General features: G+C 36.0%; 2 protein-coding genes across 7 annotated transcripts in view; one reads left to right on the forward strand and one right to left on the reverse strand.

Annotated features, from left to right (window-relative positions):
- sulf2b (sulfatase 2b) overlaps positions 1 to 25,898 on the reverse strand; it is a 544,759-nt gene that overhangs the window by 480,889 nt on the left and 37,972 nt on the right. Inside the window, exon 5 of one of the 5 annotated variants that reach the window (XM_073938026.1) lies at positions 4,780 to 4,822. The exons of the other annotated variants lie outside the window; for them this stretch is intronic. The gene's annotated coding sequence lies outside the window, so the exon portion shown is untranslated. The remainder of the gene's footprint in view (positions 1 to 4,779; positions 4,823 to 25,898) is intronic. 5 annotated transcript variants of the gene reach the window in all.
- LOC137489182 (uncharacterized) lies at positions 822 to 4,265 on the forward strand. 2 transcript variants are annotated; one of them, XR_012398880.1, is made up of 3 exons: positions 822 to 3,155; positions 3,713 to 3,919; positions 4,026 to 4,265. XR_012398880.1 is itself a non-coding variant. In XM_068219033.2 (2 exons), the coding sequence occupies exon 1, from the start codon at positions 1,646 to 1,648 to the stop codon at positions 3,113 to 3,115; it is 1,470 nt and encodes a 489-aa protein (XP_068075134.2). In that variant the 5' UTR covers positions 822 to 1,645; the 3' UTR covers positions 3,116 to 3,155; positions 4,026 to 4,265. The 2 variants fall into 2 exon arrangements, 1 of the variants encoding a protein (XP_068075134.2); XM_068219033.2 differs by lacking the exon at positions 3,713 to 3,919.

The raw sequence follows: 25,898 nt of genomic DNA on the forward strand, positions 1-25,898 counted from the left end.
TAATATTCAGATAGACACTTCTATACAGCTTAAAATGACATTTAAAAGCTTAACTAGGTTAATTAGGTTAACTAGGCATGTTAGGGTAATTAGGAAAGTTACTGTATAACGATGGTTTGCTCTGTAGACTATCGGGGAAAACACTGCTTAAAAGGGCTAATAATATTGACCTTAAAATGTTTTTTTTTTTTTTTTTTTAAGCTGCTTTTATTTTAGCTGAAGTAAGACAAATAAAACTTTCTCCAGAATACGAAATATTATCAGACATACTGTGAAAATGTCCTTGCTTCAACTTGAAGAAATGTAATTCTTAATAAAAATTGTAAATATATAATTATGTTTGGCCTTTTACACATTTTTTAAAATATGTGGCTAAGAAATAGCTATTAACTTGGGGAGACAGTGAAAAATTTAGCAGGGCAAATAATCTGAACCACTGGCCGATTGAGCCAGTAGAAAAAAAAAAATAAATAAATGAATAATTGAATATATATATATATATATATATATATATATATATATATATATATATATATATATATATATATATATATATATATATATATATATATGTATGTATATATATATATATATATATATATATATATATATATATACACATACATATATATATATATATATATATATATATATATATATATATATATATATATATATATATATATATATATATATATAAATATATATATATAATACAATGCTGTAGAAAAATAAGAAAATAACAACTGTATATGTATTTTTGTTAACATTTAAACATTTAAATAAGCATTTTATATAAACTTTTTTTTTTTTTTAATGTCAGACGGTTCAACCTTTTAAAATTGATAAGAGAAAAAGATGGGCCCTGAAGAGAGAAAGGTTGAGAACCCCTGACTTCAACTATTAAAAATGTAAATAAGTCACTTTTTCTAACTTTTCAAGAATAAAAGTGGTTGGAAGGAAGATCAAGGTACCATAATATAATTCAAAAGCATAAATGAACAGGGAAAAATAAAATAAAAATCAAAAACATGTCAAAATACACACAAAATATAAAAAACTGCTAATTTAGGGACTTTTTTTACAGTTATTATTCCTATTTAAAAATATTATGTTGAAGTTTAGTATTATTTTTACTGTACTAAAAAAACTTACAACAATAAATGTAATAATGTTATAATTTTGTAGTGGTTGCTGTAAAAATATAAATCTCATCTATTTCTTTTTACTGTAACTGTACAGCAAATGTTACACAATTAAAAATAAATTATTAATAAAATAAACAAAAAAAATCAAAATAATATATAAGCAAAATAACAAATAAAAAAAAATCATAAATGTCCACTAACAATGTTAACACACACACTACTGGTTTTAACTGAATCGTCAAAGCCAGAGTGTTGCAGAGTGCCACATCACAGGCCTAGAGTTTTGAATGTCAACACTGATGACATCACAGGCCAACATTCCGACATTCTGACATTCAATACAGCAGATGCCAGAATAGTAGAGGCAGCAGTCAGTGTCAGTTTGAATTTTTAAAACAGTAATATCTGAAATCTTGACAGAGCGTTCATTCCAGCAGAATTTTATTTATTTATTTTTTTACATTTGTAGTTTAGCTGTAAATTCAATAGAAGTCAAGATGAATGGCAATGACCCTTTCAATGACGTCAACCTAATCGTTGTCAATCAAAATGATGGGTTGAACGTTGTTAATCAGGGGCCTCAAATTTTGATTTCTGTTACAATTCTTAGTGGGAATGTTAGACAGATTCTCCCAGATATACGCATACCACGTCGATTGACTGCTGCCAACTTTGATTTTTATTATGAATTGGTTGAAGCAGCTGTCCGTGAACTTGCTCAGTATCCCATGACACCTGGTCCTGAATACAATCCGTTGCTGGATTTGCTGGGCCAAAATGCAGATTACTGGTCTGTTGATGTTGATGCTGTTGGGGACTCTGCAGCCGTTGCGTTTTATCCTGTGTTTACTAATAGACCACAAGAACCCGTGGAGACACCTATAACTGAGTCCAGCACTGACGATTCTGGATCTGCAGATTCTGGGTCAACTTCTGATTCAGATTCTGGGACCACCTCAGATTCAGATTCTGGGTCCACTTCAGATTCTGGGTCAACTTCTGAGTCAGATTCTGGGTCCACCTCCGATTCTGGGTCAACTTCTAATTCAGATTCGGGGTCAACTTTTGATTATGAATCACCTGACCAAAGCTTGGGCTTGAGACAGGGTCTTAAAAGAAAAAGACAGACAAGTGAAAGGTCAGAAAACAGAAAACAGAAAAGGAGGAGATCCGTCTACCTCTTGGATTCTGATTCTTCGAGTGATTCACCTCAAGCATCCTTTCAAGAAACATCCAGAGATGATGAACAGCCTGGACCTTCTCATCAGGCCAACAACACTGAGAATATGGCACCTGATATCCAAACCTTTGGAGGTCAGGCTGAAATGAGACGGGGTCTAAAAAGAAAAAGACAGACCTCTGACAGGTCAGAGAACAGTGAACAGAATAGAAGGAGATCAGTCCACCTCTCTGATTCTGATTCTTCGAGTAATTTTTCTCAAGCTTCCTTTCAAGCAACACCCAGAGATGACGAACAGCCTGGACCTTCTAATCAGGCCAACAAAACAGAAAATATGACACCTGATATCCAATCCTTGAAAAGTGAGGGAGGTCTTAAAAGAAAAAGAGACAACAGATCAGAGAGCAGAGAACTGAAAAAGAGGAGCTCAGTCCAGCTGTCTGATACTTCAGATGATTCCCTCAGTCCATCTAAAAGTAACAAACAGCTTGAATCTTCTCACAAAAACCAAGATGAGTCGAGCCATGGAGAGAAAAGAAAAAGAAATGAAAAAACTTCTGGCAAGAGGAAGAGGAGGAGATCTGAGCAGCTCTCTGATTCCGATCCTTCAAGTGCTTCCTTCAGCTCAGTCTCTTCATCCCTTAGAGAAGAGACAACGGACGATGACCAGCCTGGACCTTCTCATCAGGTTAAGACAAGAAAAAAATGCAAAAAGAAAAAGACCTTCAGCAAGCCAGAATTTGGAGAGTGGGAATGGAGTCCAGTCAGCAGCTCAGATTCAGACTGAAGTGCTTATCGCCAGAGTTTTTACCGTCTCCACAAATTTGGTAGGTGTATGCTGATTTATTCTTTACCTTTGTGTCCTTGGCTTGTTACGTAAGATATTGTTGTCAATCCTACTTCTTCTTGTTTTAGAAAACATGCTATGTCTACTTTTCAAACTTATACTACATTCTACACCAAATACATCTTTATTAATTAACAGTCACTCAGACATCTTGACCAAATGGTTAAACCCTATCTGCCAATCCACTTATTGATTAGCCTCGCACATCACCCATGTTTATAGTTTGTTAACACTTTTTAGCTGCGTTTGTGGGTCTAATTGAATTTTTGTCCAACACGCAATGTGTCATCTGTGATTTTTGCAGTTGGAACACAAATGGTTCTGCACTTTGAATTTCTACTAGAAATACTAAGCGGGAACCTTTGTTATACCAATTTCAGCATACTATGATTTAGGACATACTACTTCTATACTTGATGACTATTTAAAATTAAAATAGTATTCATATTGAAACACAGCACTAGTCCAAGTTTTCAAAACTGTGGCCTGTCATTATTATATTGTAAATAAAACAATTCTATATTGTGTTCTTTTTAGAAAAGTTGTATAAAAGCTGCAGTTCTCTGCAGTCCCCTGAGCCCTAATTGTATTATGAGGTCGAGTGCCAGACAGATGTACTCACTAAAGATGCAACATCATGTCCCAAAGAGCATCCACAAATCACACCTGGAAACCTGGAGCAAATAAACCCAAGAAGATGTGCATTGATCACAGACAATTGTGATGCATGGCACATAGAAAAATGTACAGTATTTTTCATAACAGAACTTCTATTTCAAACTGTAGTTTAATAGTTACCTTCCATTTACCTGTCATTCATCCTAACTCTGTATATTTTTGGATTGTTTAGGTGCTGCTAACAAATCTACCCACTTGCCAAGATGAAGAGTTGCAGTGAAGCTGGCGCTTGGAAACAGACCATCGTAATCTATTACTACTTGTGTTGTTATTTTTATCAACACTTTAAAATGATTTGTAAATTCTATTTAATGTAATATTTACATGAACTAAGCATGATAAGTCTTGTACAGCATGTATTATTCATATTGTAACATTTTCTGTTGCATTATTAAAGGCTCATATTTGACCACTTTTGCAAGATGTAAGTCTTTAGTGTCCACAGAATGTGTCTGTAAAGTTTCAACTCAAAATACCCATCAGATTATGTATTATACAATGCAGAATAAGTATATTTTAAGCTCAAAGCAAAGTGTTGCTGTTTTTGTAGCCTGTGTCTTTAACTGAAAATTAGCTGGTTTATAATTTACAAACAAAATTATTTGCAGGCATTTATTGACAAAAAAATTACCTAAGTATAGTAAAATAACAATATAACAATGTAAATTGGTGTCTATAAATTGTAAATATATAAGTTAAAACAGTGTTAAGAATGTTTAAAATTTTTGAAACTTTTTTATGTCTTGTTTTATTAGATTGAATTACAGTACTTAGACAACAACAATTAAACATTTAGTCAATTTTACATATCACCTAGATCTTGTCTGATGCAGAAGTTTTTCACAGTAAAAACAAAATCTATAAAATTAACAGTAAAAAATATTTTTTAACTTTTAACGGTACTTTTAAATTTTTTGATAACTTACCATCATTCATACTTCTTCTTTTCTTCAACACAACTTAACTTTGCTGCACAGACAAAAACAAAACCATAAGTAGATGTGAATGAGAAACTCATATAATGAACCAAAGCTCATCACAAACAACTTTTTTCCCACAGAGACTAAACATTCATTCATTCATTCATTCATTTTCTTGTCGACTTAGTTCCTTTATTGATCCAGGGTCGCCACAGCGGAATGAACCGCCAACTTATCCAACAAGTTTTTACGCAGCGGATGCCATTCTTGCCGCAACCCATCCCTGGGAAACATCCACACACACATACACTACTGACAATTTAGCCTACCCAATTCACCTGTACCGCATGTCTTTGGACTGTGGGGGAAACCGGAGCACCCAGAGGGAACCCAGAGGGAACCCACGAGAACGCAGGGAAAACATGCAAACTCCACACAGAAACGCCAACTGAGCTGAGGCTCGAACCAGAGACATTCTTGCTGAGAGGCGACAGCACTACCTACTGCGTCGCTGCTTCGCCCGAGACTAAACATATTAATATAAAAAAGGCGCTCACTCTTATTCATTCATTCAATCATTTATCTTTGGCTTAGTCCCTTTATTCATCAAAGGTCACCACAGTGAAATGAACCGCCAACTTATCCAGCATATACAGCGAATGCCTTTTCAGCTGCAACCCAGTACTAGAAAACATCCATACACACTGATTCACACACACACAAACACGCGCACACGCACACGCACACGCACACGCACACACACACACACAATGGCCAATTTAGGTTATTTAATTCACCTGTACCGCATGTCTTTGGACTGTGGAGAAAGCCGGAGGAAACCCAAACTCCACACAGAAATGATGGGACTCGAACAAGTGACCTTCTTGCTGTGAGGCAACAGTGCTAACCACTGAGCCCACTTAGTCACCCACTCAGTGTTATTCACAATGCTATTAAACGGCATCATAGTAAAACATGGTAAAGTAATAATATTATATAATAATATATGCAATAAACATTATTTATCAACATTACATATAACATAGAACTCGAATGTGCATAACTCAAGAGAAACAAAAAGCATAAAAAGTGAAGTATCATGCGGTATATTCTGGAAAAGTTCATTTATGGTTATTTGCTGCATAACTTCCTGTTAAACAGGTTATGAATTTTTATCGTAGTATTTTTTTTTTATTTTATCATCGCATCAATTTTTACAGTAAGCCCTTCACAAAATTATAAAACATTTAAAATGTATGTGAATACACAATATCAAAATTCAACTTTAAAATTCAATTATGAAGAGATCCTTCAACGTGCCTTAAACTATACTATTACCACCAATTTATTTTACATATTGCATGTGTAGTTTAAAGGGGTGGTCCACTACAATATAGTCCTTTAGCTGATGCGTAACGTGTCTACATGCTTTCCGCTACATTCATTCTGCCATGGCGGGGCGCCACATAATTCATCCCGCCACGGCTACATTACAGCTTCTCATTAAAAATTCAGTCATTGTTGCTTTTTAATAGCGGGTTATAATCGCACCAAAACAAATTAAAAGGTAAGTGAATTATAACAGCGCAAACTTTTCTGTAACCGTAGTAGTGCTGTACATTATTTGTTTAACCCTTTAAGGTGACGTGCTGACAGACTGACTGACAGGTGCATGAGGCCAGCAAACACGACGTAGCTTTCTGTTCAGCTGAACACAGTTTCTATTATTATACTTTATTTATATATAAAGGTCTGTAGTTCTGCATAAAATGATTTTATCTTGCTGGAGTTTATAGCCGTTGCACTTTACTTCGGGACGCAGGACTTTACTTAATGCAGCTCTGTAGGTCTATTGGAGAAATTCATAAATATTTCTAGCAAATCTTATAAATGTTGGAGAGATACTCGTTACATAAATGCACTAAATCGCTTTTCAGCAGTGTTTATTTTAGAGCGCTTAAGAAGATCTCCGCTTGAGCAGCGAATATTTGAGGGGGTTTGCAAGAAGTTTTGTGCAAGAACAGAGGAAATTGGCGCACAAGTAAAGAGATTCGTATGCTTGTTTTACATAAATGCGATCTGAACATGTAATACTGCGCTCATAACATTTCTCCATTTGTCATTGAAATAACGCCATAGGTAGTTGGGTGATTTGTGCAAAAGGCCTGCTGCCACAGCTGGAAAAAATCCTAGAGGAAACACTGATATGTGTGAACAAACAACATCACTGAATGTAATATGCTCAAAATGCAAAGTGAGAGGTTGGCTTTTACAGAGTTAGCTTTGCAAAGCCTACAGCAAACAAAGTTTGGGAACTACAAAAAAAAAACATCCGGGCTAGTGAGATCACAAGGGCTTCTGGTTATGCTCATTCACCACACAAATACACCATGCGCAGCAACGGGGCGTGGCCAGAGGAGCTGTTATAGCACAAAAGGCTTAACCTTTCACGAGTCACAACCTGAAAGTAATTTTGTTTGTTAAAATTGATCTGTTACATGCAGTTTCTAGCGTCAACGGTATGTTACTTGGATCCAATACTTGGATCGGATACCGGTTCGATACTGCAAATTTTTGCTGGATCAGGTATCGGCCAGGCTGGTACCGATCCAAACCAGATCTTACACATGCGCTATATTCTGTTAACAAAACCCTTGAAGGTAGCTTATTATAAAGCACTAGAAAGTTGTCATGTAGGTCTACTATATCCCAAATGTTCTGAAGCCATTCTATAGTTTAATGTGAAGTACAGATGAATATTCAAGCGCTTAAACAAATGCGCTTCAGTTCAGCGCTTCCCGCCAATGAGCCTGTCAATCATTCTTCATTTATTCACAGTTCAAACTGCGTGCCGCATTTGTTTATGACAACACGAAAAACTCTCCAAGACTATTTGTTCCTGTTAATATAAGTACTCAGTGGAAAAATGCATTTAGTTTTGCATCAAATGCGTTTCACAAAGTAGGGCTACCTGAAATTTTTAATAAGAAAAGGTTCAATAATACATCGGAAATATCCTAAACCCACTGATTTTTTTCTTTTGTGCTGCTCAGTTTTGAAAGTGTCCACAGATACCACAGGGCTGCACGCTGTGTCTCAGTGATTTATCAAGCGCGTCATGGATGCATCTGGCTGCGCAGACGCGCCGTGCACCGCTCCGCTCATTATTCTCACAATGAGTTTCTGTTCTCTCGTCATTCTGACTAAGATTATTCTTCAGAGGGGAATATTTTCAGTGCTGCAAATAGTTTGTAAAGCCTGGCTTACTGTGGTCAAAGTACTGAATTATGTAAAATATAAAATAAAATAAAAAAACGGCACAGTATCGGGATCGGTTCTGTATCAGTTGTTAATCAGAAATTTTTGTTATCGGGATCGGATCGGTTTGGTTCCAAAAAAAAGATATCGGTGCATCCCTAATGTAAAGAATGGGATATGCTGTTTGGCACTGTTAATTAAGAAGAAACTATCATTCTTCTAATGTAGAAATTTCTTCATTAGTGATTGCCAAAGCTGTTTCAGTAACCGAAGAAGACTCCGGCGCACAGAACTGCACAATAGGTGGTTGGTGCTGACAAGAAGTACTACACGCGGTGTGTTTGACAACCCCCCATATGGGAGTCCAGGGTCATAACACCCATTGTCGCCCAATGTTAGCTCAAAAGATTTCCGGCATCAACAGCAGTAGGTGTCGCAGTCATTTCCTGGCACAGGCTTGACCCAAACGCAATTCGGATTCCTTGGCCACAGCAACACTTTTCTATGTGAAGTATATTCCCATATGAAGTGGAGTGTGAGGTACACTCAACGCTATGCTGCATGAATTTTTAATTAGCCTACATTAGTAACAGTTGATTTTGTTACGGTATGAACTTAATCCTAGGAAATGCAAAAATAAATTAATAAAATTAAGACCTTTGTAACGAAATTCAAGACTTTGTATACCAAATTCAAGCCTATTAGGACTTAATTTGAGTTTATCAAAATTAAGACTTTTTCTATGGTTTTAAGACACCGTGGATATTCTGAACGGCCTCAAAGCATGTTGTCACACGCTCTATGAACTACGCTGCTCATTCTGCTGTCAGTAGTGCTCTTTGCTTTTCTTGTGTCTGTTGATCAAACGGCGATGACGAAAAGCACTCGACTAGCTTATTCCAAAGAGGTGCGCTATTTGCACTTAGCCTAAATAGACACACCAAAATCAGCGTTTTAAACAGTTAAATCATTTAGTATAAGATAACACACACAGCTGCCTAAAGAATGCCATTTTCACACTGTTTACAAGTAGCTCATGTGCTCAGAATAGAGTGAAGGAACTATGACGTCACCTTGTAGGCCAATTGGCTGCTAGCATAAAACTGGTTCCCCCGATAAAATCCCTATAGGATTTTCCCATAGGCTTTTCAAAGATTGTGAATAATAAGCTCTGTGTTCAAACACTGTTCATTACACTTACACGTTGTCCAGCCAAATAATCCTCACACGAAAATACAACTTTAGGCACGTTTGGAGCTTAAATGTAAATGCAAGAACTGTAAAGCTAACATTTGGCTATAAACGGACTACACTGCCTTGAGGGAGCTCGCCTGTGACGTCAGCACCATCCTGCTACAGACAACTTTTTAAGCTTATTTTTTAGAAATATGGTCCATGACAAAGATTTACTCTCTCTGTTTATTGTATTATAATACACTCTATATGTTATAAACAAATAAATACGAAAAAAAAATGCATAGACCTACGTGCTTTTTGGATAGTTTTTAGGTGAGAAATACATTTTGTTTTGCTTCACGGCTGTTGTAAAAGTTTTAAAACTATGTGTAAATGTGCCTACATACAGTAGTACTATCATAAGACATATTTAAATAAGTGTATCGCTCTCATTCACACAGCCTACTTAGCTTAACAGACGACTGAAATGAGGCGTGAGGGACAAGTCTATCAAATGCCTGCAAATTCCATCATAAACACAGAACAACATTTTGTATTCCTTTTATTTCACGAAGTACAGCGAAAAGCAGCCCATACAGTCACATATGCTATACATTTCATGAAGGAGTGGATACTGCAGTTATGACTGAGTTAAATGTGTTCAGATAAAGAAAAAGAAAAAAAACAACGGAAAAATCAATTGATCAGAATAAAATGACAGTTAATATGCTGTATTTCTAACACATTTATTGACACGTTTGCATAACAGAGAGCAGGAAAGAGACAGGCTGCACTATTAAGCTGTATCCCCATAATATTGTTTAATTAAAATAAATTATCAACAAATTAATCTGTCTTGACAGTCTTTACATGTGAAGGAATTATCTACCCACAATATGAATTCCCAATTAGAAAAATACAACAAACTATAAAATAATATTAATGAAAATACTTAAATAACAGACAAATCTAAATGCCCAACACAAGCGAGCTGCGCTCCAGACCAGCTCAGCTCAATGACATATAATGTCTCCGACACCGCCTGTAGTCCCATTTAGCAACTTGATAGCAACCGTCTTTTTAATGAAGCATAAGCGAACTAAAAAATCAAGAGTGTGATGTAACTGATGTGTTTTATGTTGTAAAATAAAACATGAAAGTATCTTGAGTTTGTGTTAGCCACAGACCTTATTTAAGCGATTTTACTGAAATTCACTTTGGGACGAGGGAACCGGAACTGCTAAACTGCTAACTTGCTTCCGGGTTTTTGCATACAAATTGACGTCATAGTCCTCCACTCTATACTGTATCAGTTCAGTATGCTCACCATGTTAGATAACTGCCCCCTGCTGGCCATGTATTTCTTGTGATAGACCATGTTGTAGTTTTACGCACTTACTGCAGAGGTGTGCGATTTCTCTTTAAAACACTTGCGCGTTCTCAGTAGCCATATCTGTATGTTAGCTGACCAAACAAAGCCTCTTGATGGTGGGCCTATCAGAGGAACTAGAAAATATGACACTCGGTTTCATGTTAATAGCTGTATATAATCAAAGTAAGATGTATGAAAAAGTAACATTTTTCTACAAGTGAAGCATAAGCATTGCTTTGCATTTTATAAATACCACCAAGCCTTAAAAATACACTGTGGACCAGCCCATTAAGTGTTAATGTTGAAAAACTTTGCAGTCCTAATGTGAGTTCAGGATCTATCAACGTCTGAGGATCATCTTCAGTATCTTTTTGCTCACTTCTCTCCCTATCACTGAATTATTCTACCGCAAACAGACCAAATACGCATATAAACCATGATGATCCACAGTGTCACCACCTGGCTTATGCTGTTTAATACAAACCTTTGTCCAATCTTCAAGGAAGGAGTACGGGATTATGCAGCACATTACTCATATTAGAAAAGTTTCTAATAGAGTTTGCCAGCATTAGACTTCCGCGGCAGGTTAATAGAGGTCTCAGTATTACAGCTGCATTTCTGAATGTTATATGCGACCGAATATAGTTGCAGCGCATAATAATAACATCTCCCTTCACAAGCCGGCTATATATCCTTCACAATCCCTATTAATTCCCCATATCGCTTCCTTTGGAGACACATGCAGGTTTACAGTAACCTCTGAAGGATTACGTATCAGATATGATTGACAGGTTTATGACTTTCTTGTAGCGAGGAGGAAATAGGTTTTTCCTCATCTCTGAGAAGCGTCAAGGTCTGCTGCGAGAGAGGCGAAATGCCAGACATCATGTTGACTTAATAATAATCTCAATAATATCACCTCAGTTTTTTTGAAGTAGATATTGTAGTTTTAGCTCCATTGTAGAGCCATTTGATTCATTGATATCAAAAATTGAGAACGAGGATTTTTTTATAAGGCATTAAATATATTGCAGACATACTCATATGAGTTATGCTTATACTAAATATAATGTAAAACTAAATGTACTGCAGTTAGCTGATTATATCATGATCTATTATTTATGAAGTATTATTTAGTAAAACAAATCAGAATCATGCACTAATCAACTAACCAGAAATCGAACACGCAAGATCAGCAATTACCTTTTTTCCTTTGGATATCTGCTTTAGACTTGCAGGCAAGCTGCATTGCAATCAGTTTTTATTAAAGAAACAGTTTTTATCTGTTGTTTTCATTATAGCTCATGTTTAGGTGATAACTTGTAGTTTATGTTTCCATGTTTGAAAGAAATTAGCAGAATGGGGGTTTTATATCAGTATAGAGTGGAGAAACTATGACGTCACATTGTAGGCTAATCGGCAGCTAGCATAAAACTAGTTCCCTCGATAAAATCCCTAAGGATTTTCCCATAGGCTTTTCGAAGATTGCAAATAATAAGCTCTGTGTTCAAACACTGTTTATTACACTTACACGTTTTGTTTAGGTGGAATAACCTCACACGAAAATACAACTTTTAGCACTTTTGGATCTTAAATCCAAATTATAAAGCCTTAGAAATTCAAAATTCTCCTTCTTGCATTTAGATCGCTAAATATCCTAGCTCCCTCCTATCTCTGCAACATGCTTGTCCCCTACACCCCAACTCGTTCATTACATTCCGTTGGTCTTCTTGCTGTCCCTCGATGCTGCCTCTCTTCAATGGGGGGCAGATCATTTAGTGTTATTGCACCCAAACTCTGGAACTCTCTACCACGCTCACTCAGCTCTGCTAATAATGGGCCCTATCATACACCCGGCGCAATGTGGCGCAAGGTGCGATGCAATTGTTATTTGTTAGTTTAAGCTTGGCGCAAGAGTCGTTTTGATGTTTTTCGCCACGCTGTTTAAATACCAAATGCATTTGCACTCATATGTGCGCCCATAGGCGTTCTGGTCTAAAAAAAAGGAGTTGTGAGGCGCATTGCTGGCGCGTTGCTATTTTGAGAAACTATAATAGGTTTTTCAATAGACTAGAACAAAGCCGGTCTAAAGTTGAGCGCAGAGCGTGTTAGTTGTCTATATAAACAAAAATAAATAAAAAAACTGCCTTCATGCCTTCTTCGTCTCGAGGGGCTTTTTTCAGTTTATTCATAACAACTTGCTTTTGTATAATGTTTATCATTATTAGCAGTATTATTTATTATATCCATATTTATATTTGTTTTATTAAAAACAAGCTTAGATTTGCCCACCGTCAGGTTTAAGACCATAGGGGCACAACATGCATATTTGGATATAACTTTTTGACCACACTTCGTTATTGCTGTTCATTTATTAGTTTGCTGGAAATTAGAACTGAAGTTAGAAATAGTTTTAAAACAAATCTTTGTGCTTGACAAACAAAATTAATTATGGATAGGCTAATGGATATCTGTGCGTACAAGGCTTCCCTATCCAAGAGAGCGAAAGTGTAACTAGATTATAAGATGCCTTATCTCTCATTCTCGTACTGCAGATGCTCTGTTTACCTGTTTTCTTGCTAGTGAAATGCTCTGTTTTTTCACTTACAAAGTCGTCATATAAATAGCAAATGCACTTATGGCGCGATGCAACTGACAATTAAAGGAAATGGGGGATGAGACTCTGATTGGTTTATTCTCAAAACACACCTATAACTCATTAAGAAAATAAGCTCAACCCTTTTGGATCATGCGCCACGGCGCAAAGTGGATTTTTCCATCCTTAAAAAAGCAAAAGTGGATTCTGACAAGCCCTAAAATCGTTTGCGCCCTGCGCCCTGCGCTGTGCACTTTGCGCATGGACTGTCAAAATAGAGCCCAATATCTCTGAATTCAAATCCTTACTTAAGACTCACTTATTTTCTGAATGCTTCGCTTCTGATCTGCCAAACTGACTATTTAATCTGATCCACCTGCACTCATTTGTCTGCTCATTTGTCTCCTAGGTCTTGTTTGTGTAATTCCAGTTCGTTATATTTGACTTCATGTCAAATATCAATGTCAAATGTCAATGTCAAATTCTTATGTGGTAAATACATCTGTTTTGCTTTATCGTTGTCGTAAAAGTTTTAAAACTGTATGTACTGTATAAATGTGCCTACGTAATATTCTTATAAGAACACTTTAAATAAGTGTATCGCTCGTGTGCACATAACCCGCTTACCTTAGTAACAGACGACAGAAATGAGGCGTGAGGGACAAGTCTATCAAATGCCTGCAAGTCCCATCATGGACACAGAACAACATTCAATGTTTTTATTATTTTTTTTTTGTCACGAAGAACAGCGAAAAGCAGCCCATACAGTCAAATCTGCAATACATTTTCAGGAGGAGTGTAAATTTTGCAGTTATGACAGTCAAATGTGTTCAGATGGAAAAAACAACAACAAAAAATCAATTGATCACGTTAAAATGACAGTTAACATGGATGTATTTCTTACACATTTATTCACACGTTTGCATGAATGACAGCAGGAAAGAGACAGGCTGCACAGCAGTGTTTTCATAACATTGATTAATTGAAATAAGCGATTAACAAATTAATCTGTCTTAATGGTCATTACAAGTGAAGGAATTATCTACACTCAATATGAATTCCCAATTAGAAAAATACTACAAACTATAAAATACCATTCATAAAAATACTTACAGTAAGTCACAGACAAATCCAAATGGCCAACGCAAACGGGCTGCACTCTAAACCAGCTCAGCTCGATGTTGTATAATGTCTCCGACACCGCCTGTAGTCCCATTTAGCAACTTGATAGCAACCGTCTTTTTAAAAAAGCGTAAAAGATTAAAAAAATCAACAGTGTAGTGTAACTGATGTGTTTTATGTCATAAAGTAAAACGTGAAAGCATTTTGAGTTTGTGTTAGCCACGAATCTTATTTTAGCGATTTTACTGAAATCCCATTGAAAAAACCCATTCACTTAGGGGCGAAGGAACCGGAACTGCTAAAATGCTAATTCGCATCCGGGTGTTTGCATACAAATTGACGTCATAGTTCCTCCACTCTATTAACATCTCTATCTAAAGCTAAAGTAAACCTCTGTAATTAATGTACTCCACATGGACTTAATTCAATATACTTCTGCATTTGTTCATTTTATTCTGGATTATGGTTGTTTTTGCAACAACCATAACATGAATTAGAACCTATTACAGTTCAGTGGTTGCATCTAATTTTAAGTCATCACAGATACAGGAGTTCAGCCTGTGATAAAGCAAAAATAATGTTGTGTTCTTGAACATTTCTAGTAAATCAATAAATGTACACCAGGACATACACCATGTTTATATAGTGATTTGGAGAAGTATATTAATAAATATATGAGATGTTGTAATAAAAATATTGCCTGGCTATTATTTATTATATTATTATTTCCTTTTTATACATATATTGTATTGTTTTTATTTGACAGTATATACATAGATATACTGTATAGAGGAATTACCAACCTACATCATGTATGAAATCACACAGGTTCTCGGTTGCAAAAAGAGGCCAGTTGCAATAGCAACATGTCGTGTTGTGCGGTAGGGCACCAAATTCAATATAATAGAAATATAAATAATTAGATAATATGAATGGAGAACTTAACTTTTACCTTAGCACCACACTGCTTTTCATGCCAACCACAGATGTGTTTTTTTTTAAAAAGACCTCAATGAGTGAGGACCTAATTAAAAATACTCGACTCTGCAGTTATATAGGTAGGTAAGCTCATGCTATGCTGAATCATACACATTACTCATTTTTGATTGCAGCAATGGTTTCAGCGAAAAACTGTTAAATATGGGTAATTAAACTGCGAACACTGAATGCTAAGAATGAAATGTAAAAGTGTAGGTTCACATACCCTGCCATATGGGTGCAGTTCACTGTCAGAATGCAGCTGTTTCGCTTGTTGATGATTACCTAGGCATTGTATAGCTCTGTCTTCCTTCCTTGTCTTTGGCTAGGCAGAACCTCGGTTTTTAGCACTACAAAGTTTTGAATGTGGTAATCATACAACATTATTTCTTGCACATGACCACACAGAACAACATTGTGGGCATTCAAAGACTTGTAGGTCTTTAACTTCTCTCTTGAAAAACACTTGGAGTTTCAATGAAATAGTTGTACATTTCGGGTTTGATGCTTGGCCATTTTGTCTTATGCAAAATCCATTGAACAAATGGATCAGTCAGACGAACGCTGCTCACTTTAACGTTAATTTTGCTAAATAACTGTGCTTATCACTGAGTGACAAGCTGTTATAATATGCTAAAAGCATTATGTAAATATATATATATATATATATATATATATATATATATATATATATATATATATATATATATATATATATAAAATCAATATAACTTATTTCTAAGACAACGACAGAACGGTACCGCATTAGATGTCAATCTCTGGCTGTAAATGCTAGCGCTCCCGTTTTTTATGCAACCTCGCTGCGTGCGCATCCTGAATGTTTATAAACCTGTAGAATAGAAATATCCATTTTATGAGCATTCTTCTTTCATGTTGTATTTGTAAAATTATATATTATACAGTAACATATTTCATGAGATAGTTTGGCTAAAGAATAGCTCTATCCTAAAACTGCCTTAACCTGTACATGTTTTTTCAGTTTTTTTACATAATTTAATTACTCAGTCCTAGTGTCCTCTAGAGAGCATATAATATAAAAAAAAATGTATATTTTCTTTCAGTTTTTTTTTTCTTTTTGTTTTCTGATGACATTAAATAACTAGAAAACTTCTAAGGATGTTCCAATGAGGATACAAATTAATTAAAATTACTTTTTTTTAAAACAAAAATATATAAGGAGCCCAATTTTTTCCAACATTAATAATAATGAGTCTGAAGACCCATATAACAAAATGTAACTTCTGTATTAATCTTTCTTTTTAAATGCTGGCTTTTTGAGCATTAAATGACTTCTTCAACTAATCTTCTCAAAACAGTTTTGTATATATATTTAAACAAAACAGTAAAATTATTCTGGATTACTACATGTAAGTATATTGTTCTCAATAATGTGTATGCCAATCTAAATTTTACTGTCTTTATTTTAAGTAGAAATCTTCATAATATGAAAATGTTTTAAAATTAACGAAGTTAAAATTAACAAAATTAACAAAGGTCAAAAAATGCTGTAATAAACGTTGCTTAAGGTTTGCTGACTAACATAAACTACTGTTTATTGATTAAACTAGCTTGATCTCACAAGGAAGCATAACTATTTTATGTTTTGTCAGTTCAGTAGCTAATGTATTCAAATTCAATACAAGTTGGTGTGGAATCAAACCCCACCCCTACGCCCTATCATACACCCAGCGCACTGAGGCACAAGACATGCATGGTGAGATTTGTTGCTACTTTCAGACCAGTGAATCTATTTGCGACAGTTTGTGGACTTATTGGTGTGTCGGTCCAAAAAGGAGGTGTGTTAAGGCCCATTGTTTGCTCGTTGCTATTTCAAGAGTTCACACTTAGCTAGAGATGCACCGATCGCGATACTTGGATCAGTACAGATAAATATTGTACAGATGAAGTACAGATGTATATTCAGTAGTGTAAAGTAACTAATTACAAATACTCTAATTACCGTAATTGGGTAGGTTTTCTCAGTAATTGTAATTTACTAAGTAGTTTTAAAAATGTGTACTTTTACTCTCACATGAGTACAATTTTAGTGCTGCATCAGTACTTTTACTCCACTACTTTTCTTCAACCTGCAGGCACTACTTTCTTTTTTTCTTTTTTATAAGGATTAGAAAAATGAGTCCTGTGATTCCTGTCCAATCAAATCACACATAGAAAAAAAATTGCATTATTTTAAACTAGCTCAAAACATGGGCGCATTATAATTGCAGCATACTGTTTAGAAGCATTAAAAGTGTCCAAGAAGACGTCCAAAATCTTTACATGCATTGACCCAGAAACTGTTTAGATGCAGTCTCAGATGGGAAAATGACGGATGTTTACTGTATGATGTCCGAAATGGCCTTAAACAACCAGCAGGGACAAGATGTTAACATGACATCAGATTGACCTTGTACCCTAACGTCATGGATACAGTACATTGCACTTTTTTTTTAAATGAAAATTTCAAAATATCAACGTCTAATGATGTCACAGCTTGATATTGTGTGGACGTTACCACTTTCACCTTGGATTTTGGTTGTCATACCTGACGAATAAATGTCAGTATTTGACTTCAATATGATGTTGGTTTAAGATGTTGGCTCGACGTTGGTTTTTGGTCACTTTCTAACAACCTAAAATCAACCAAATATCAATGTCATTGGACGTCTTTATTGGACATTAAAATAACGTTGTCCTTAGACGCTGACTAGCCATTGAATTGACATGACAACACGAAAAACTCTCCAAGAATATTTGTTCCTGTTAGCTTTAATAATTAGTGGAGAAATGCAATTAGTTATGCATTAAATGGGTTCATTTTGACCTGTAATATGGAGTTTATTGCTGTTTCTACATGTTGCCTGTCTGTTAGATCAGTAGTTCGTATTCGCAATACTGGAGTAGAAAAGGTTATTACCTGCTTTTCACACACAAAGTAGGCCGACCTAAACTTTAAATTAGAAAAGGCTCAATAAATCCATTGGACAGATGCCCAATGCACTGATTTCTTCCCTTTGTGCTGCTATATGGAAAGTGTCTGCAGATACCGGAGAGCTGCGCGCTGGGTCTCAGTGATGTAAGCACTTCATCAAGCACACCGGCTGAGCAGAAACAACGTGCGACTCCGTAAAATTATTCTCATAATGAGTTCTCTCATCCTTCCGACTAAGTTTATTTTTTTGAGGTGAATATGTTAAGTGCTTCTAATAATTTGTAAAGCCTAGCTTATTGTGGTTAAAGTAGCTGTGAATATTTCACTGTCGTTTTATTGATATTAAAATTTTATTTGACAGACCTGTTTGTCAGTGTGTGCGCTGAAGCATAAGCACACCTTGTTTTAAACTTCACCTCAAAGTTTTTTGTTAATTTTGTAGATAACTGACCAACAAAAATAGATTAAAATAACTAACAAATTATGCCAAACAAAATTTGTTCCATAAAGTAATAATTTTTCAGACAAAAAATAATTTTTCAGACATGCTTTCAGTTTATCCATCTCAGTTGCAGCGGGTTTAGGTGAGGGAATGTTTATTAAGGTAAACTGGCCTCAGTTTAGTTTAGTCTGCTTCGAACCTGCAAGAAAATATCAGGTTTTGCTAAAAAGCTGATGGGTCACAGTGAGAGAGAGAAATTAAGTTTACTTTTATTCTCTCAATCGCAGTGAAATAGGGGCTTCGGAGCAACGCGATGCAGACGCGGATAATTCAGTATCGATTTAGTAATAATCATAACCGTTTTTTATGTAGTGACGTCATTTATCTTATATGCGATATGTCGCTATAGCTTACTATGGTGTGGGAGACGAGCGCTGGTATTTACAACGCTAATTAAAGGCGCAGAAGCTGTGCACAATTTCACTGCAAGCGTGTTTGCTGGACAGTCTTTTACTGACACAGCAAAAGCTCGTCTTTCACTGCAATTGAGAGAATGAAAGTAAACTCTCTCTTTCTTTCTCTCTCTCTCTCCCTCTCTCACTGTAGCCCATTTGACCTGCTGGCATGACTTTTCCTCTCCTCTCAACCGTTACAGCGATACTTCCAGATACAGACACAAGCGCGCGTCTGCAGTTTTCTCTACCGTGTCTATCAAGGATCAGCTCTGATCGCTCATCTGTGAAGAGCGCCAGAGCGCAAGAGACAATCGGGGCCCTTTCTGTTGAGCGTGTGACCAATCAAAGGAGTGTTAGAATTTGGTAGACAAGGCTCAGAAAGCGAACAGGATATTTGTATTTGTTTATTTTCTATAAATGCTTGTGTTGTTTAAAGGTACAGTTTATATTTGTATTAATATTTGTATTAAAGGACAAAACTGAATTACAAATGGTATATAAATATAAATATATTTCTAAATTTTAATACAAGAATTGCTGCCGTGAAGAAAATATAAAACTGTCTATGGAATGCATCGTCAATGCACCCTGATGCACGGATATATCAAATTGAACCAAATCGATGCCATGATAATTGTAACCAAACCGAACCGTGAGACCAGTGTTGGTTCACAGCTCAACTTAATGCTTTTGCACCATGCGCTTTAGACTTTGCACTTAGAGCGTTAGAATAGAGCCCCTAAACCCAACTATCAATGGGGGATAAGCAAATCGTATTAAATTGTATGAATGAGATCATACAAATTCATACGAATTAGACACTAAATCAAAAAGTTGCGAACTGGTGCGAGATAGCGTTAGAAATACAAATGCAGTTAATGCTATGTGGAAGCAGTCAAGATGTGAAAGCTTATGCATGCATACACCTGCCATATCAGTGTCCGGATGGTGTTACTGATGGACCCGGCAGCTGAAAGCATTCATCCTGAAAGCTCATTCTTTTGTGTTGATTCCAGGCTACTTTAATGTGACATGAAGCTTCAGACCACAATAATTATGACATCAACACTCTGACCTTAACACTATAACAGCACTACTCTCTCGCTCATGCAGCCAGGAGAACTGAGAACTGTCATCCAAGTCCCATTAACCACTGAGCAAACCTTTTACTTTCTTTCACCTTCAGACAGAGAGAAAAAAACATGCTTTGTTGAAAGGAGAAATCACGAAGAAATAAATTGAGAAATAAAACATTTAGTCTTCAAATTTGATTATGGCTACATATTGCAAATTTTAAATGCAATTACAAATACTCAATCACATTTGACGCACTGCCTTGCTTAACACCATTGCTTTCCGTGTAGGTTAAAGCTATTACTTAGCGGAAAGAACAGAAGCATATAAGAGGTATGGTGTATTTATCTCAATGATCAATGCTATGCTCAATTTCCAGACTAATGGAACCTTTACGCAAGCATGCCAAGGTCTATGTGGTCAGAACCAAACAAATTACCCATAATGCACCTGGTCATTGTGGATAATAACCACCCACTTTGGGCAAACACACAGCTCAGCAGGTGCACGACAGATCTGCTGAGAACTGCGATCCATTTGTGCTCTTTACAGTTCAAGTCCAGTTCTACCAATTAAAAAATAAAAGACCATGCCTACACTCAAAATAGGTATTTTGCAGCTTGCTCGAACTGTGACAACATAATTGATTTATGTTCAGTCCACTTAAATTTGTTAAGTTAAATAATCGATTTGTGATGGGACTAGGGCTGCACGATTAATGGAAAAAAGATCAAAATCTCGATTCGACTCTACACACGATCTTAATTCAGCTTTTCTACAATTCAGCCAGTTTATTTTCAAGGTCAGGAGAGAAGCAGGCAGTCGCACAAGTCTTCACAGCAACATTGACATCTTCAAATGGCGTTAAAAGTTTCAGATACTTTATTTATAAGGTGTAATTCACCCAAAAATGTCATTTCTGTCTGTATGTAATGATTTATTCGTGGCTGCGAAATCACACGTGATCTGACCGCCGGCTGTTTGTTTACTTCAGAGAACACGCGTGTGCACGCATGACGCCTACTTTAGGAAACACAACCTGCATAGGCTGTAACTAACAGGTAATAAAGTTGTAAATAACGTTGAGTTTGTTGCACAGAGCGATCATTTGAGAGCCATGCGGGAGGTTTGATTTGCATGTATGTTTTTTTCTCAAAGTGACAGCAGCCAAGAGCCGCACTCGGAAGTAAAGTAAAACCTGTGCACACATCATTTAAATGATCATATCGCATTTTACAGTTATGATTACTACAAACATTTATTATGTTTTTTTTTCTTTCATAGCAAACACAAAATGTTGTGCATGAAATAAATATTTACTGTGTCATTATAACAACCATAGCCTATATATAATGTTGAATATAATGCAAGAAGGAATCTGATAATGACAAAATTCTAGATTTACCAGTGAAAACAAATGGTCTAAGAATGTTGTCAATAACAGATGACGAGCACGTCTTAAGCATAATAAATCAACTTTATAATTATGAATAGTTTTATTCTGATGTCATCATTTTACTGTGAATTAACAAACAGGGCATATTAAAAGTCTGTTCAAGTCCACCATAATGACTATACAAAATTGAGCATTTAAAGCAACAGTAGATCTACACATAGGCTTAATATTATTATTGTTGTTTTACCATATGTTTAAGAATTAACAATAATAATAGACTAATTATATTAACCTTTATTTTACATTTACACAATCGTGAGAAAATCGAGATCTTGATTTTAAGCAAAAAAAAAATCTTCACATTTTGCCTGAATCGTGCAGCCCTAGTTGGGACAACCTGAATAAATTGTGTGAAACCCCACATTATTTACAGTCTACTGAGCTTCATGATTTCAGTGGATCTAACAGCCCTTGGATTAAATATCAGTGTTGGGGAGAAACTTTACTGTAACGTGCAATTAGGGCTGTGTTGGGTTGCACGATATACCAATACTCAAAAAGTATTGTGATACCCTGGCTTTAAAAATGATACAATTCCGCATTTTATTAGTACAGGTATTTTTAGTGACTGAGTTCTCATCAATGGGGCCACTAGCTTCTTTTATGGCAAACTGAGTGTTTGCGTTGAGCTGTTAAACTTAGGATTGTCCTCTCACACACTCTCTCCATAGTGTCACAACAATGCACTGAACCCCCACAGCTTGTGGACAGAGTTGATTCACAAAGTGAAAATTGGAATTATTTTGCATGTGTTGCTGACAGTCAGAGCGAGGCCACGAATGTGTATGTGTGTATGGACAGAGTATTAGTCAGCCCCCCAAACTTTACCCAAGTCGAGTGCAGTGATGACGGGCCTGACATTGGAGGATTGCGCTGCGAAGTTGAAAGCAAAAATTAGCCTCGAGAATGTCGGTCTGCTCAGTGAGATTGAGTGAACTCCTGACAAGACACAATTGAACTGAATCACGAAAATGACTTGCGCGTATGAATTGATCAAACAGCATTTATTCGCTTAATCACTCTCTTTTTCATACTACATTGATGATATATAAATGCATGCTTAGTGTTAACAGGCTGAAAACTGAAAACTAAAAACATTCTGTAAAGTTCAGTCGAGCCAATAAGTACAGCAGCAGATCACGCTGTCCTTGATATCTGATATACAGAAAAGCAAATCACATATTTAAATGATATAAAATATGTTATGAAGTTAAAAAGCACCTATTATGGGTTTTTGTGAATGACCTCCTATGTAGTGTGTAGTACAGCTCTAAGTGAAGTGAAATATCCAGCTAAGCTTAAATCTGAAAGTGGACAGTGTTTAAAACTATTGATTCATTTATAAAAGAGTCGACTCCTAGGACTTCAAATGAATCGTTTAGAAATTGAGTCTTTAGTCGTTTCTGCGTGACGTGGATACAAAACTTTGTTGTTGCACACCCAGAAGATTTGAAACCTGCGGCCCCACCCACTAACACAGAAAAAAAAGGCTAGACACACACTGTAGCAGACTCCAATCGCTGTGCTTAGCTGGATATTATTGAAAGTCTCTACCCAAAGAAGAAACTGTGAAAAGTCAGTGGTTGAGGTTTATTTAGCAAAAATACCTCAGCATTATAACCCAGCCTTGTACAGTTCAAATGCTTCTGGAAACTACATGCTTACAATGAAGAATTTTTTAGCTGGTTGTTAAAGGAAAGGTCAGAAAAGACAACTGATGTAAGGAACTATGTCAGAACATGGATCAGTACATCATGCATCAGTTTTTCCTCCATTTCACAAGTGTAAGTACTTGCAATTAAAATTGTTGCCTCCTTGTTTACTCTAGCTTGCAAATTATGTATTTAATTGTGTTTTGTTACTTGTAACTGCATGTATCCTATCAGGTTAACTCTATATATTCTCATACATGCGCTCGCGATTTCAGGGGGTGTGGCTTTGAATCACAGGCCCTCCCCGCCGTCCAAAGATAATATGCTAAGCAGTTACCATTTTGGTAAATCACCTACAACACCTTTAAAACTTTGTCCATCTGGGATTTCTAAAAATCTCCTAAAATGTCCAGGATTCGACTTTTGGTTTCCCTTTCTAAGCTGCCATAATTTTTTTTAAGCCTGATTTACTTAGGTTTGCCTAAGTCGTTAAAATAGAGCTCTTAATGTCAGAATAGATCTGCATTGTTAAACAAATTGGTGGAACATATGACTCAAAGACTCACTCAAATAGATAGTCAAATCTTAAATTTTTTACTGCCCAACAATATTTCAGCCATCATCTTTAATTATTTTTTAACTTTAGCCAAGAGAGAATCCAAAGCATAGTATTGTATAATATTACAGGCAGTGGTGAATGTATACTGCCTTCAAAAATCAATCATATCACAGTTTTTCAATAGACAGGATATGACCTGGTCATGATCTGGACATTTCTTGTTGCCTTTTTACCATCATATACAAGCCTGATACCAGCCTGCGGAGGCAACATTTCTCAGCTTTCGGCCAGTTATGAAACTAGTCACTAAAAATTTGCATTTCTGAAATACAGTGACAGTAAAAAAAAAAAAGTGTAAATGGTTTAAATTCTTTTCAGCAACCTAAAAAATTTTACCTCCGTCCAATACCTCAGCCTGTTATTCTTCAATACTTTTGTTCAAATAATAATTTAATTTAACATAGAGTAAGTGACTATGCTCGGGCTCTCTGTCTAGTCCTTTTTTCCAAACACAAGCTCCTCTTAGTTGCAGCCCACTGAAAAAAGAATCTTTTTCACCTTAGACTTCAACTAAGGTCTTAGTTTCTCAGAGTCAAATAATTTTTCTTAAAGTTTTCCAAGAGGTTGTTTTTATAAATCCTTCAGGAGCCTTAAGTGGTGTAGCACTATCCAATCTGCAGTGGCCTTTTATTTAAAATTATTTCAAATCCAGCCTGCTGCCAGAGGAACAAGCGTGGGAATGTGTTATAAAAATTAGGGTCAAGGTTTGTTAGTTGCCCTGGGTGTGGGACAGTTGGAGGTAAAGTTACTGCGTTCTGGCTCAGTTCCTCTGAGACAGGTCTGAAAGTAAAGCAGCCTCTCTCTCTAAGGGTATGTTCATTCGCTTCACTGTGTAATAGAGCTGAAAGGCCCTCCACCGAATATCTCCAGAGACTTAGACAGATCGAGAGAGAGGAGTATAATTGGCCACAGAAATAAGCAGGGATCTGAATTGTGGGGAATTTGTTGGTTTTCTCATGGGCAAACTCACAAAAGTTTCTACTGGAGTATCCAGACTGCTTTTCTTATAGCATTCTGTCAATGTATCTATATTAAGGAGCTGTTTTTGGAAGCAGATCATAATCACAAGGAATGTGTCTAAGCTGCTTTTAACCTCTCGAAAGATATTCAGGTAATTAAACTCAGGATTTCCTCTAAATATAAACTGTTTGTTTGGAAAGGATGAGACCGTCTCACTGTCATCTATATTTCTACCCCTCATTCCTCTAATCATTTTTTTCTTTTTCTTTTTGCTCCATATCCCTAACAAAATATTCCAATCCAATTACAGTCCAATTGGGAGCTGTATTAAGAGGAATTAGTTTTCGCTTTGCTTTAAGACTTTCAAAGTCCAGAAAGAAAGACCACAGAAGAAGAATTTGCCAACATCAAGTCCAAGTGAAAATCTTTTTTTTTTTTTTTGGAATGAGAGAACATTCAGTATAATGGTAACTTTATCCCGTGAAATTGAGTATGATGAAAGGAACATTTGACATAAATATACAGCATTATATGACATCATATATGACATCACAAAGAGCTATTAAAAACATATGGAAGTACACAATGTCCATCAAATGAAAAAAGTTTGTGGTGGATGAAATCCCTTTAAGAAATTCACATGCGCACACGCACATAAAATGATTCTTCATATTAATTTACAGAGTACACAAATATTCATGCATTTATTAATTTTCCTTTGGCTTAGTCACTTATTTATCAGTGGTCGCCACAGCGGAATGAACCACCAACTATTCTGGCAAATGTTTAATGCAGCAGATACCCTTCTGGCCACAACCCAGTACTGGTAACACCCATACACTCTCACTTTCACACACACTCATACACTATGGCCAATTTAGTTTATCCAATTCACCTATAGCGCATTTCTTTGGACTGTGAGGGAAATCAGAGAAGGGGCCTGGAATACATTTATGAATAAAAGGCAGTAGAAATTTGTAACTCTGGTGTAATTTGAACGGGAGTGGGCGGA

The sequence above is a fragment of the Danio rerio genome, chromosome 23 (assembly GCF_049306965.1).
Source record: "Danio rerio strain Tuebingen ecotype United States chromosome 23, GRCz12tu, whole genome shotgun sequence".
NCBI classification, from domain to species: Eukaryota; Metazoa; Chordata; class Actinopteri; order Cypriniformes; family Danionidae; genus Danio; species Danio rerio.

What these genes read in the sequence shown, in the direction of transcription:
- LOC137489182 (XM_068219033.2), top strand. Translation starts at nt 1,646, where the DNA reads ATGAATGGCAATGACCCTTTCAATGACGTCAACCTAATCGTTGTCAAT.